This window comes from Pristiophorus japonicus, chromosome 13 (genome assembly GCF_044704955.1).
Source record: "Pristiophorus japonicus isolate sPriJap1 chromosome 13, sPriJap1.hap1, whole genome shotgun sequence".
NCBI classification, from domain to species: Eukaryota; Metazoa; Chordata; class Chondrichthyes; family Pristiophoridae; genus Pristiophorus; species Pristiophorus japonicus.
In genome coordinates, this window is record NC_091989.1 from 118,205,236 (window position 1) to 118,218,506 (window position 13,271).

Genomic DNA, 13,271 nt, shown 5'->3' on the forward strand with positions numbered 1-13,271 from the left:
GAAAGTCTCTTTTTATATCGTGGGGCAGATGCCAATAATGGTGTGTAGAAATCACATTATGACAGTATAAGGACTGTTTGATGGACAAGTTAGTCTTTTCCTGCTCTCAATTTTTGAACGTTTGTACTGTAAAATGATATACATGTTTTAATATGGGCTGCAATCAAGAGAATGTAATTTGTGGAACAGATTAGAAACTATTATATCATCTAAAATCCCCCTTGTACTGATTGGATGAAAATCTCCTTTAAACATTGGCTGTCAGGGCAGTACATTTAAATGCAATTAGTGGGTCTCAATCCAGTTACTAGTGGGCTTGAGCACAAAACTGCCCTTAATTCAACATTAGTTGGCTGATAATGGCAATCTCACTGAGAGAAGTATTAGGATGGCTGGAGTAGGAAATGGATAAAAGAAATGGATCACAGGTGCAGTAAGGGATACTCTTATCAGATCGAGGCTGAGCCATCTTGTTGTGGCAGACTAGTGGGAACTTTATTTTGCAAACCAATGCACTATACCTGACCCAGAAGAGATTTGCCGACACTGGGTACCCGAAATGGAAGTGTTGCAGCACTAAAATTCCTAGCTTTGATGAGTGCAAAATTCACAAAAGATAAGGTAGGCGCCCCCTCTTTCCACCCCCCAGCTAAACTGGCATCACTGTCATTATTTCTTCTAATATATGTGTGGATTCAAGTGAATTAGGTTAGTAGTGAACAAAGCAAATAAGCAGTCAAATCCACATATACAGGCAACACAAACTTCAACAAACAAGAGGTTATGACATTTATATTTCATTCCTCATACAGTCAACGCTAATCATTCCTGTTAGCTGAAACATTTCTGTACCTCTGACCTACATGTATAATGCAATAAGGGTCCAGTGAATGTCAGTCTTATTAAGGTCATCATTGTACACAATAAAAACAGAAGATATTGGAAATGTGTAGAAGACCGATCAATACGTTAAAGAATGGTTAATATTTCAGGTGTGGCCCTCTGATGAAGCGTCAACACACAAAATGCTAAATCTATCTTACTCTTTCAGATACTGATTAGTCTGCTTTGCATTTTCAGCAATTTCCATTTTTATTTCAGTCTTCCCCTATTTGTCATCATTCTCTTTACTTCATTATACACAGCACTACCTGTATGAACAGGATAACTTTATAAAACAGGGGCAACCAATGGAGAAAGTGCATTCCAATGAATCAGTTAGTACTTTCAGGTGCACAACAATCCTAGTGTCAATAAGAACAATGCACCATATAGCAATGCAAGGACTGTACAGACTGCTGAATTTATGCCGGTTTCAAATATGTTCTGCAACTAATTACTTAATAGAACTGAAATGCTTTGAGATTCAAATGATGAATTTGTTTTGAATTTGGCTGTGGTGCTGCTATATATATATTGCCAAAACTAGGTGGATGATCAAATAGATGCAGCAAAGAATTCCTTCATGATCTTATTTGATAGACAACTCTAAAGTGTGGAGGTGTTGCCAACAGTTCATAAATCATACAAGGTTTAGAGCTTACATAATGTCTGTATTAAAAATCATACAGCCATCTCCACTGGCATTTCAGACACACCACTTGATCGCTAACATCAGAAGGCCAACAGCTATTGTTACCAAGGTAGCAGCAAGAGGACCACAGAAATAACGAGGACTTTATGACCCAATTATTCAACGTTATAATGATCTTTGGAGGCAGCTGCATCAGCTTGTAGATTGTTGTGTGTGTTTTGAAATTGTCAATTGGAAGGAAGTCAAGATTCTGTGCTCTTCAAATGGAGGTACAACCTTTAACAATCGAGTTAGTAAATAATATTTTTTTAAAAGCAAACTCAAATGACCTAATCCTAAATTCCGTCATTGTTTGCCTCATCTGGTAATTGAATTTTTTAATTCGCTACTGAAGTAGAGATACAAATGTGTTCTTTCATGAATTAGAAAGATTCAGAAATTTACAAAGGAACGGAGAGTATTGTTATGGTCAGTCAGCATGAAGAACCATTTTGTTCCCAACAAGTGCAATGATTTTTTAAAAATTCATTTATGGGATGTGGGCATCGCTGGTAAGGCCAGCATTTATTGCCCATCCCTACTAGCCTTTGAGAAGGTGGTGGTGAGCCGCCTTCTTGAACTGTCAGTCAGTGTGGTGAAGGTACTCCCACAGCGCTGTTAGGGAACGAGTTTCAGGATTTTGACCCGGTGACAATGAAGGAACGGCAATATATTTCCAAGTCAGGATGATGTGTAACTTGGAGGGGAACTTGCAGGTGATGTTGTTTCCATGTGCCTGCTGCCCTTCCTTCTAGGTGGTAGAGGTCGTGGGTTTGGGAGGTACTGCCGAAGAAGCCTTGGTGAGTTGTTGCAATGCATCTTGTAGGTGGTACACACTGCAGCCACGGTGCACCAGTGATGGAGGGAGTGAATGTTTAAGGCGGTGGATGGGGTGCCAATCAAGTGGGCTGCTTTGGCCTGCATTGAGTTTCTTAAGTGTTGTTGGAGCTGCACTCATCCAGGCAAGTGGAGAGTATTCCATCACACTCCTGACCTGTGCTTGTAGATGGTGGAAAGGCTTTGGGGAGTCAGGAGGTGAGACACTCGCTGCAGAATACTCAGCCTCTAATCTGCTCTTATTGGCATGGTATTTATGTGGTTGGTCCAGTTAAGTTTCTGGTCAATGGTGACCCCTCAGGATATTAATGGTGGGTGATTCGGTGATGGTAAAGCTGTTGAATGTCAAGTGGCGGTGGTTAGACTCTCGCTTGTTGGAGATAGTCATTGCCTGGCACTTGTGCGGCGCGAATGTTACTTGCCACTTATCAGCCCATGTATGGATGTTGTTCAGGCCATTCTGCATGTAGACATGGACTGCTTCTTTATCTGAGGAACTGTGAGTGGAACTGAACACTACAACAATTAGAGAACATTCCCACTTCTGACCATATGATGCAGGGAAGGTCATTGATGTAGCAGCTAAAGACAGTTGAGCCTAGGACATTGCCCTGACGGACTCCTGCAATGATGTCCTGGGGTTGAGATGATTGAGCTCAGACAACCACCTTCCTTTATGCTAGGTATGACTCCAGCCAGTGGAGAATTTTCCCCCCCGATTCCCATTGATTTCAGTTTTACTAGGGTTCCTTGGTGCCACACTTGGTCAAATACTGCTGTGATGTCAAGGGCAGTCACTCTCACCTCATCTCTGGAATTCAGCTCTTTTCTCCATGTTTGGAGCAAGGCTGTAATAAGACTGGAGCCGAGTGGTCCTGGCAGTCACTTTACAGACACCAAGAGGGAATGTTAACATGCTGGAGCTTTTGGATTTGGCTACAGGTGGGGAATTACATCCGGGGAAAATGACAGCGCATCAGGAAGCCAGCTCCAACCCAGGGAGGGGAGCTGCAGAGAAGGGAACAGCAGAGAGGGCAGCAGCAGAGGCGAACTGTAGAAGGAACAAGGTGAAGAGCTCAAATCCTCTTTGGACTATTGTGAGGGGGAGGAGGAAGAGGAGAAAGACGTGGTGGAGGAAGGTGATGAGGGCAATAAACCTCCAGCTGCTCACATTGCTGCCAGGGATGTCCTTATTAATACACGATTCACTTAAGTTGCACCAGTGGACCCATGTCACAGGCACATGCAACAGTCACTCTTCCCGCACCACCACCCCCGACAATGCCCCTACACAAAGCAGTCCTGCAAACAACCAACCACCCCTTGAACATCCCACCATTTGTCCCCATCAATTCATGTCTTCACATCACAGATTTGAGGTGATTAGCAAAAGAACCAAAGGCGACATGAAGAAAAACTTTTTTAGGATCTGGAATGCACTGCCTGAATGGGTGGTGGAGGCAGATTCAATCATGGCTTTCAAAAGGGAATTGGATAAGTACACAAGAACACAAGAAAGAGGAACAGTAGTAGGTCATACGGCCCCTCGACCCTGCTCTGTCATTCAATAAGATCATGGCTGATCTGATCATGGACTCAGCTCCACTTCCCCGCCCGCTCCCCATAACCCCTTATTGTTTAAGAAACTGTCTATTTCTGTCTTAAATTTATTCAATGTCCCAGCTTCCACAGCTCTCTGAGGCAGCGAATTCCACAGATTTACAACCCTCTGAGAAAAGAAATTTCTCCTCATCTCTGTTTTAAATGGACGGCCCCTTATTCTAAGATCGTGCCCTCTAGTTCTAGTCTCCCCCATCAGTGGAAACATCCTCTCTGCATCCACCTTGTCAAGCCCCCTCAATCGTATAATCTTTCAAGAACCTCTCATTCTTCTGAATTCCAATGAGTAGAGGCCCAACCTTTCCTCATATGTCAACCCCTCATCCCCAGAGTCAACCTGCCTCCAAAGCAAGTATATCCTTTCGTAAATATGGAACCAAAACTGCACGCAGTATTCTAGGTGTGACCTCACCAATACTTTATATAGCTGTAGCAAGATTTCCCTGCTTTTATACTCCATCCCCTTTACAATAAAGGCCAAGAAACCATTGGTCTTTCTGATCACTTGCTGTACCTGCATACTAATCTTTTGTGTTTCATGCACAAGTACCCCAGGTCCCGCTGTGCTGCAGCACTTTACAATCTTTCTCCATTTAAATAATAACTTGCTCTTTGATTTTTTTTCTGCCTAAGTGCCTGACTTCACACTTTCCAACATTATACTCCATCTGCCAAATTTTTGCCTACTCACTTAACCTGTCTATGTCCTTTTGCAGATTTTCTGTGTCCTCCTCACACATTGCTTTTCCTTCCATCTTTGTATCGTCAGCAAGTATCAAAGGAAAACATTTTGCAGGGCTACGGGGAAAGGACTGGGGAGTGGGACCAGCTGAGGTGCTCTTGCCGAAAGCCAGCACGGGCTTGATGGGCCAAATGACCCACTTCTGTTTTGAAACCATTCTGTGATTCCAACAAAGTAAAATGTCTATATGGTTAGATATCAGAGTGTTACCATGTGCTTTCATCAGTGGGTTAAGATGATCACTTTGCTGAACAAAGACAGGTCCTCAGGGTATCAAAAAGAAAGCTTTTTTACTCTTGTTGATCAACTGAATTTCCAGCCACATTCAAACCTTCAAGGCTGTACTCACACACTAAACACTGGCTCCAATAAATAGATATCTAAGGTATCAAGATAACGCGATCTATGCATAGGGTGGAATGCTGGATTAATCATTGTTTAATATGCTCTAGAATAGCCCTCATCACAAGACCCTGAAATTGGATCTATCTACCAGATAAAGTGTTATCTAAATGCCTATTATCCCTGTAATAAACTTAACTATGACATTAAAAACGGCTGTAAAACAACAGTTTAGTGAATCAGTTACTTGAGTTGGAAAATGTGTGTTGTGAGAAAGGAGAAAGAGTAATTGAGGATAAGAGACCTTTTTTGGGGGGGTGGGCACTCTCATCTTTTCCTTCTATGTCAGCCAGTTCTTGTCTTTATGCTCAACTTTGAAGCAATAACTGCGAGAACATTTTGAAACTAAATTTTCAACCATTCAGTTGAGCAAAAAGAAATCCGTAGTTGGGAGTCAGCTGTGGCTCAGTGGGTAGCACTCTCGTCTGAGTCAGAAGGTTGTGGGTTCAACTCTTTCATTCCAGAGACTTGAGCACAAAATCTAGTACTGAGGGAGTGCTGCACTGTCGGAAGTGCCGTCCTTTGGATGAGACGTTAAACCAAGGATCCGTCTGCCTTCATGGAAGATGTGGATTTAAAAGATCCCAGAACACTATTTAGAAGAGGAGCATCGGAGTTCGCCCCGGTTGTCTGACCAATATTTATCCTTCCACCAATATCATTAAAAAAAAACCCAGATTATCTGGTCATTATCACATTGCTGTTGTGGGAGCTTGCTGTGCACAAATTGGCTGCCATGTCTCCTGCATTACAAAAGTGACTGCACTTCAAAAATACTTCATTAGCTGCAAAGAATTTTGGGACACCCTGAGGTTGTGAAAGGCGCTATATAAATACTCATTTTTGTTGACAGCTATAAAGGAAAACAAAGAAACCACAGCTGTTGCTAATCAAGTCTTATTTAGCTGATTATTATAGAAAGATTTTTTTGCATTTCAGGTGAAATTTGCCTGAAATAAACATTTGAAAAATTAACCTCCAGTTTGGTTACAAGTCTTGTGAAAAAAGCAAAAAGACTTGAATCCTCACAGGATGAGGGGACACTCCTTTTTGTTTCAAATCAGAAACTGACTTAACACGTTAGGATACTCTGCAAACTGCACATGCTCAAGAATACACAAGTGTGGTTGGAAGGTCTGTGCATAATTTTGCTGAAGTAAAATAATTCTAATTAAATCCCAGCATTTGAGACACGCTGAAGACTTGATTACAACAGATAACATCTTTGTATTACATTACTCCCACTAACCAGTCACAGATCTCGGAAAAAATACTTTGTTCAAAAGTGCCACACACCCACCGACCGGTCAAAGGGCCCCACACCCACCGACCGGTCAAAGGGCCCCACAACCACCGACCGGTCAAAGGGCCCCACACCCACCGACCGGTCAAAGGGCTCCACACCCACCGACCGGTCAAAGGGCTCCACACCCACCGACCGGTCAAAGGGCTCCATACCCACCGACCGGTCAAAGAGCCCCACACCCACCGACCAGTCATGCACTATCATTTGGCCAATGAAATGGGTAAAAGTGACACAAATCTTTCAAAAGATCAACATAATTACTTGTAGTGAAAGAGATTTCTAGAAAGTGACTTAACAGTTAAAATGATCTCATGATCACTAACGGTCAATGAGATTACTAGAAAGGGATATAGTAATGGTTCAATAAATAATCAAGGGAAGTTTTATATTTGTTACCTCTGCATCTTCTCATGCCAATTAATCATTCTCATAAGGTGCCATATACAGTCTAGGATTTTAAATAAATCAGGACAAGCACCTGCTTATTAACTCATGCTGTGGAATATTCCAGTCCAGAGAGTTTATACAAATAATGACAATATTCTAAGAGGGGTGGGCACTCAGTGCTATACCTTTATCAATTATAATAAACTTTGCAAGACACTGCATCTCATGTAAGCTAAGTCAACAGTACGCTGAGCTCAAACTTTTAAGAATTGTAAATGGCTAATATAGAATACAGCTTTCAGACTAAACTAATGATTTCACCTTGAACAAGCATTCAGTTAAAGTAAACAGGTTTAACAGTCAGCGTCTTTCTGGTGCAAGTTAGAGTCAGCGGTGCAGAAACTCAAACACTACAACCATGGAAACGGAAGGACATACAAATCTAGTGTTCACAAAGCAAGGACCTGCTAAACTTTAAAAGTGTACAATCTGATCATTATGAAAGTTCTAATTCCTCATGTTAAATTCCACTGAACAAATCCAATCGTGTGGCTTTCAAAGTATCTTATTTTTCCCCATTAACAGCAGGACATCATGTCTGTGGTACTTTGCTATGGGAAAAATGAGGTCAATAAACCAGTTACCAATTCAAATTTAGTTGGTACTGCAATCTCTTTTACCCACCTGTGCCCTCCCTCGCCTCCCAGGTGTAAAGCACTTAGAAATGTTTTAATGTGATTAGGTGCTATATAAATGCATGTATTTTCCCACAATGTAAGGCCATTTCCTCTTGAAGGAATCCTGTGCATAGAAGTACACAAAACCTGGAAACACATGCAAGTTGGGTTCTGCATGTCGATTCAGCAGCATGATAAAATGCAATTTTACAACCAAAAATCACTGAACTGAAGTCATTGAGTCCGTGCACAAAATGGCGCACTGGAGGCAATGTTGGATCTGGTCGTCAATGTCTGTTCTTGTTGATAGGAGGCTCCCGAGATAGGGGAAGTGGTCCACGTTGTCAGGGCCACGCCGTGGATCTTGATGTCTGGGGGGGCAGTGCTGTGCGGCGAGGACAGGCTGGTGGAGGTCGGACACTTGATCAGCTCCACTGGGCAGGCCACGTAGTTTGCAGCCACGTAGTTCGCATGCCAGACAAGAGACTCCCAAAGCAAGCGCGCTACTCAGAACTCGTCCATGGCAAACAAGCCAAAGGCGGGCAGAGGAAACGTTACAAGGACACCCTCAAAGCCTCCCTGATAGAGTGCGACATCCCCACTGACACCTGGGAGTCCCTGGCCATAGACCGCCCGAAGTGGTGGAAGTGCATTCGGGAGGGTGCTGAGCTCCTCTAGTATCTTCGCCAAGAGCATGCAGAAATCAAGCGCAGGCAGCGTGTGACAAACCAGGTTCCCTGCCCATCCCTTCTCTCAACGACTATCTTTCCCACCTATGACAAAGACTGTGATCCTTGTATTGGACTGTACACCACCTATGAACTCATGCTAAGAGTGGAAGCAAGTCTTCCTCGATTCCGAGGGACTGCCTATGATGATGATGCACAAAATAAAAATAAAACTCGGATCTGCAAACATTTGCTTCAAGTCCTGTAAATTTTGAAGACGGCATTGAAGTAACAGAATCCACACATCACTCAGTGTTTCAAGCTGACTTCATTTCAACTCATGTTAGGTGTCAGTGTTTCAGTGGGGGGGGGGGGGGGGGGGGGGGAGAAATCACTTTCGTTATTGGGAATGGACGTTGGCAACCAATCAGATTAGTTGGAGGGCAGGACTGGAGGTTGTCAGAACCAATCAAATCAGCCAGTTATTTTGCCTCCATTAAAATAGTTGACACTGGAATGCCATACCAAAGTGTTGTGTTCGCTATTATTACCAAACTCAAATATTAAGATTTTAAAAACAGATCATGTTTGAGCTGCACAGCAGGTCGACTCACATCTAAAAGAGAAAAGACAGATTTCAAAGTTTGGTAATAACGCTTCATCAGAATTCAGTTCGAAGGTTTTTTTTTGATGGTTGATAATATTCCAGGTTTTCATGTATGATCACTGTCTAATACACGGAACAATTTAAGAATAAACAAGACATTTGGTCTGTTTGTAATCCGTATTAAAAACTTAAACTCAGACTATATTGTGTTATTTCTGCTATGTTATTTAGCAAATGTTTCCATAATGTTTCCTGAGACATTGGAACCGGTTCTGGGGGAGGTGGGACCAGTACAAACCGGACGGTCTGCACCTGGGCAGGACTGGAACCAATATCCTAGGAGAAATGTTTGCTACTGCTGTTGGGGAGGAGTTAAACTAATATGGCAGGGGGATGGTAACCTATGCAGGGAGACAGGGGGAAGTAGAATGGGGGCAGAAGCAAAAGATAGAAAGAAGAAAAGTAAAAGTGGAGGGCAGAGAAACCCAAGGCATAAAGCAAAAAGGGCCACATTACAGCAATATTCTAAAGGGGCAAAGTGTGTTAGAAAGACAAGCCTGAAGGCTCTGTGCCTCGGAATAAGGTGGACGAATTAACTGCGCAGATAGCAGTTAATGGATATGATGAAATTGGTATCACGGAGACATGGCTCCAGGGTGATCAAGGCTGGGAACTCAACATCCAGGGGTATTCAACATTTAGGAAGGATAGACAGAAAGGAAAAGGAGGCAGGGTGGCATTGCTGGTTAAAGAGGAAATTAATGCAATAGTAAGAAAGGACATTAGCTTGGATGATGTGGAATCGGTATGGGTGGAGCTACGGAATACCAACGGGCAGAAAACGCTAGTGGAAGTTGTGTACAGACCACCAAACAGTAGTAGTAAGGTTGGAAAGCATCAAACAAGAAATTAGGGATGCATGCAATAAAGGTACAGCAGTTATCATGGGTGACTTTAATCTACACATTGATTGGGCTAACCAAACTGGTAGCAATGTGGTGGAGGAGGATTTCCTGGAGTGTTTTTGGAATGGTTTTCTAGACCAATATGTTGAGGAACCAACCAGGGAGCTGGCCATTCTAGACGGGGTGATGTGTAATGAGAAAGGACTAATTAGCAATCTTGTTGTGCGAGACCCCTTGGGGAAGAGTGACCAGGTAGAATTCTTTATTAGGATGGAGAGTGACACAGTTAATTCAGAAACTAGGGTCCTGCACTTAAGGAAAGGTAACTTCGATGGTTTGAGGCATGAATTGGCTAGAATAGACTGGCAAATGATACTTAAAGAGTTGTTGGTGGATAGGCAATGGCAAACATTTAAAGATCACATGGATGAACTTCAGCAATTGTACATCCCTATCTGGAGTAAAAATAAAACGGGGAAGGTGGCTCAACCGTGGCTAACAAGGGAAATTAAGGATAGTGTTAAAGCCAAGGAAGAGGCATATAAATTGGCCAGAAAAAGCAACAAACCTGAGGACTGGGAGAAATTTAGAATTCAGCAGAGGAGGACAAAGGGTTTAGTTAAGAGGGGGAAAGTAGAGTACGAGAAGAAGCTGGCCAGGAACATAAAAACTGACTGCAAAAGTTTCTTTAGATATGTGAAGAGAAAAAGATTAGTGAAGACAAATGTAGGTCCCTTGCAGTCGGATTCAGGTGAATTTATAATGGGGAACAAAGAAATGGCAGACAAATTGAACAAATACTTTGGTTCGGTCTTCACGAAGGAAGACACAAATAACCTTCCGGAAGTACTAGGGGACCGAGGGTCTAGTGAGGAGGAGGAATTGAAGGATATCATTATTAGGCGGGAAATTGTGTCAGGGAAATTGATGGGATTGAAGACCAATAAATTCCCGGGGCCTGATAGTCTGCATCCCAGAGTACTTAAGGAAGTGGCCCTAGAAATAGTGGATGCATTGGTGATCATTTTCCAACAGTCTATCGACTCTGGATCTGTTCCTATAGACTGGAGGGTAGCTAATGTAACACCAATTTTTAAAAAGGGAGGGAGAGAGAAAACGGGTAATTATAGACCGGTTAGCCTGACATCAGTAGTGGGGAAAATGTTGGAATCAATTATTAAGGATGAAATAGCAGTACATTTGGAAAGCAGTGACAGGATCGGTCCAAGTCAACATGGATTTATGAAGGGGAAATCATGCTTGACAAATCTTCTGGAATTTTTTGAGGATGTAACTAGTAGAGTGGACAAGGGAGAACCAGTGGATGTGGTGTACTTGGACTTTCAAAAGGCTTTTGACAAGGTCCCACACAAGAGATTGATGTGCAAAATCAAAGCACATGGTATTGAGGGTAATATACTGACGTGAACTGGTTGGCAGACAGGAAGCAGAGAGTCCGGATAAATGGGTCCTTTTCAGAATGGCAGGCAGTGACTAGTGGAGTGCCGCAGGGCTCAGTACTGGGACCCCAACTCTTTATAATGTATATTTATGATTTGGATAATGGAATTGAGTGTAATATCTCCAAGTTTGCAGATGACACTAAACTGGGTGGCGGTGTGAGCTGTGAGGAGGATGCTAAGAGGCTGCAGGGTGATTTGGACAGGTTAGGCGAGTGGGCAAATACATGGCAGATGCAGTATAATGTGGATAAATGTGAGGTTATCCACTTTGGAGGCAAAAATACAAAGGCAGAATATTATCTGAATGGTGGCAGATTAGGAAAAGGGGAGGTGCAGCGAGACCTGGGTGTCATGATTCATCAGTCATTGAAGGTTGGCATGCAGGTACAGCAGGCGGTGAAGAAGGCAAATGGTATGTTGGCCTTCATAGCTAGGGGATTTGAGTATAGGAGCAGAGAGGTCTTACTGCAGTTGTACAGGGCCTTGGTGAGGCCTCACCTGGAATATTGTGTTCAGTTTTGGTCTCCTAATCTGAAGAAGGACGTTCTTGCTGTTGAGGGATTGCAGTGAAGGTTCACCGGACTGATTCCCGGGATGGCAGGACTGACAGGATCAACTGGGCCTTTATACATTGGAGTTTAGGAGGATGAGAGGGGATCTCACAGAAGCATATAAGATTCTGACGGGACGGGATAGGTTAGATGCGGGTAGAATGATCCTGATGTTGCGGATGTCCAGAACCAGGGGACACAGTCTTAGGATAAGGGGTAGGCCATTTAGGACTGAGATGAGGAGAAACTTATTCACTCAGAGTTGTTAACCTGTGGAATTCCCTGCCGCAGAGAGTTGTTGATGCCAGTTCATTGGATATATTCAAGAGGGAGTTAGATATGGCCCTTACGGCTAAGGGGATCAAGGGGTATGGAGAGAAAGCAGGAAAGGGGTACTGAAGGAATGATCAGCCATGATCTTATTGAATGGTGGTGCAGGCTCGGAGGGCAGAATGGCCTACTACTGCACCTATTTTCTATGTTTTACATAATTACACTGCCCTATTGCCTAAAGAATACTATGAGCTCAAGTTTTGGCCCGAGTTGCTCCTATTTATTTGGAGCAACTAGTTTGGAATGGAACATCTTAGAAATTGCAATTCTCGGCATTTAGTTTGCGCCAGTTCTAGTGAGTTAGAATAGTTTGGGCCTTGCGCCTGTTTTGCAAGTTTAGGCAGTGAAAACTTACTCCAAACTAACTTAGAATGGAGTAAGTGTAGATTTTTATACGCTCAGAAAAATCTTGCCTACATTTATATATCAGGTGTAGGGAACGAGAGATGGGGGGGGGGGAAGGGGGGGGTTTACAAACATTAAACACTTCACTTTTACAGATAAAGAGCCATCATCAATAATAAATAATAAATAAATCAATAAATTAACTAATAAAATCAAAAAATTAAAAATGTTTTTAAAAAATCAATCAATAAATAAAAAATGAAGTTTCTACTCACCAACTGCAGCAACGGGAGCCCTCCAACAGCATGCTGGGACGGGACCCCCCCAGTGTCTCTCTCTCGCTCAGTGTCTCTGTGTTTCTGACAGCGAGGGGGAGGGAGGAGCTAGGGGGGAGGGAGGGGGGGGGGGGAGAGGAAGAGGGGGGAGAAAAGGGAGAGGGGGGGGAGAGGGAGAGAGGGAGAGGGGGGGGTAGAGGGAGAGAGGGGGGGGAGAGGGAGAGAGGGGGGGGGAGAGGGAGAGAGGGTGGGGGGGAGAGGGAGGGGAGAGGGAGAGAGGGGGGGGAGAAAAGGGGGTAGGGGGAGGAGCGGGGTGGAAGAGGAGCGGTGGGGAGGGGGAGAGGGGAGCGGTGGGGGAGAAGAGTAGCGGGGGGTGGGGGGGGGAAGAGGAGCGGGGGAGAGGGGGGGAGGGAGAGGGGGGGGAGAGGGAGAGAGGGGGGGGAAGGGGGAGAGTGGGGGGGGAGAAAGGGGGTAGGGAGGAGAAAGGGGGTAGGGGGGAGGAGCGGGGTGGAAGAGGAGCGGGAGGGAGGGGAAGAGGGGAGCGGGGGGGGAGGGGAAGAGGGGAGCGGGGGGGGGAGAG

At 44.0% G+C, this 13,271-nt stretch overlaps 1 protein-coding gene across 6 annotated transcripts in view; it reads right to left on the bottom strand.

Annotated features, from left to right (window-relative positions):
* Positions 1 to 13,271, bottom strand: part of LOC139278261 (tubulin polymerization-promoting protein family member 3-like) — a 38,807-nt gene that overhangs the window by 24,668 nt on the left and 868 nt on the right. For 2 of the 6 annotated variants that reach the window (XM_070896907.1, XM_070896909.1), the window contains exon 1: positions 12,692 to 12,763. The exons of the other annotated variants lie outside the window; for them this stretch is intronic. In XM_070896907.1, coding sequence (XP_070753008.1) covers positions 12,692 to 12,723 — 32 coding nt within the window. In that variant the 5' untranslated portion in view covers positions 12,724 to 12,763. Of the gene's footprint in view, positions 1 to 12,691; positions 12,764 to 13,271 lie in introns of those variants that run through there. 6 annotated transcript variants of the gene reach the window in all.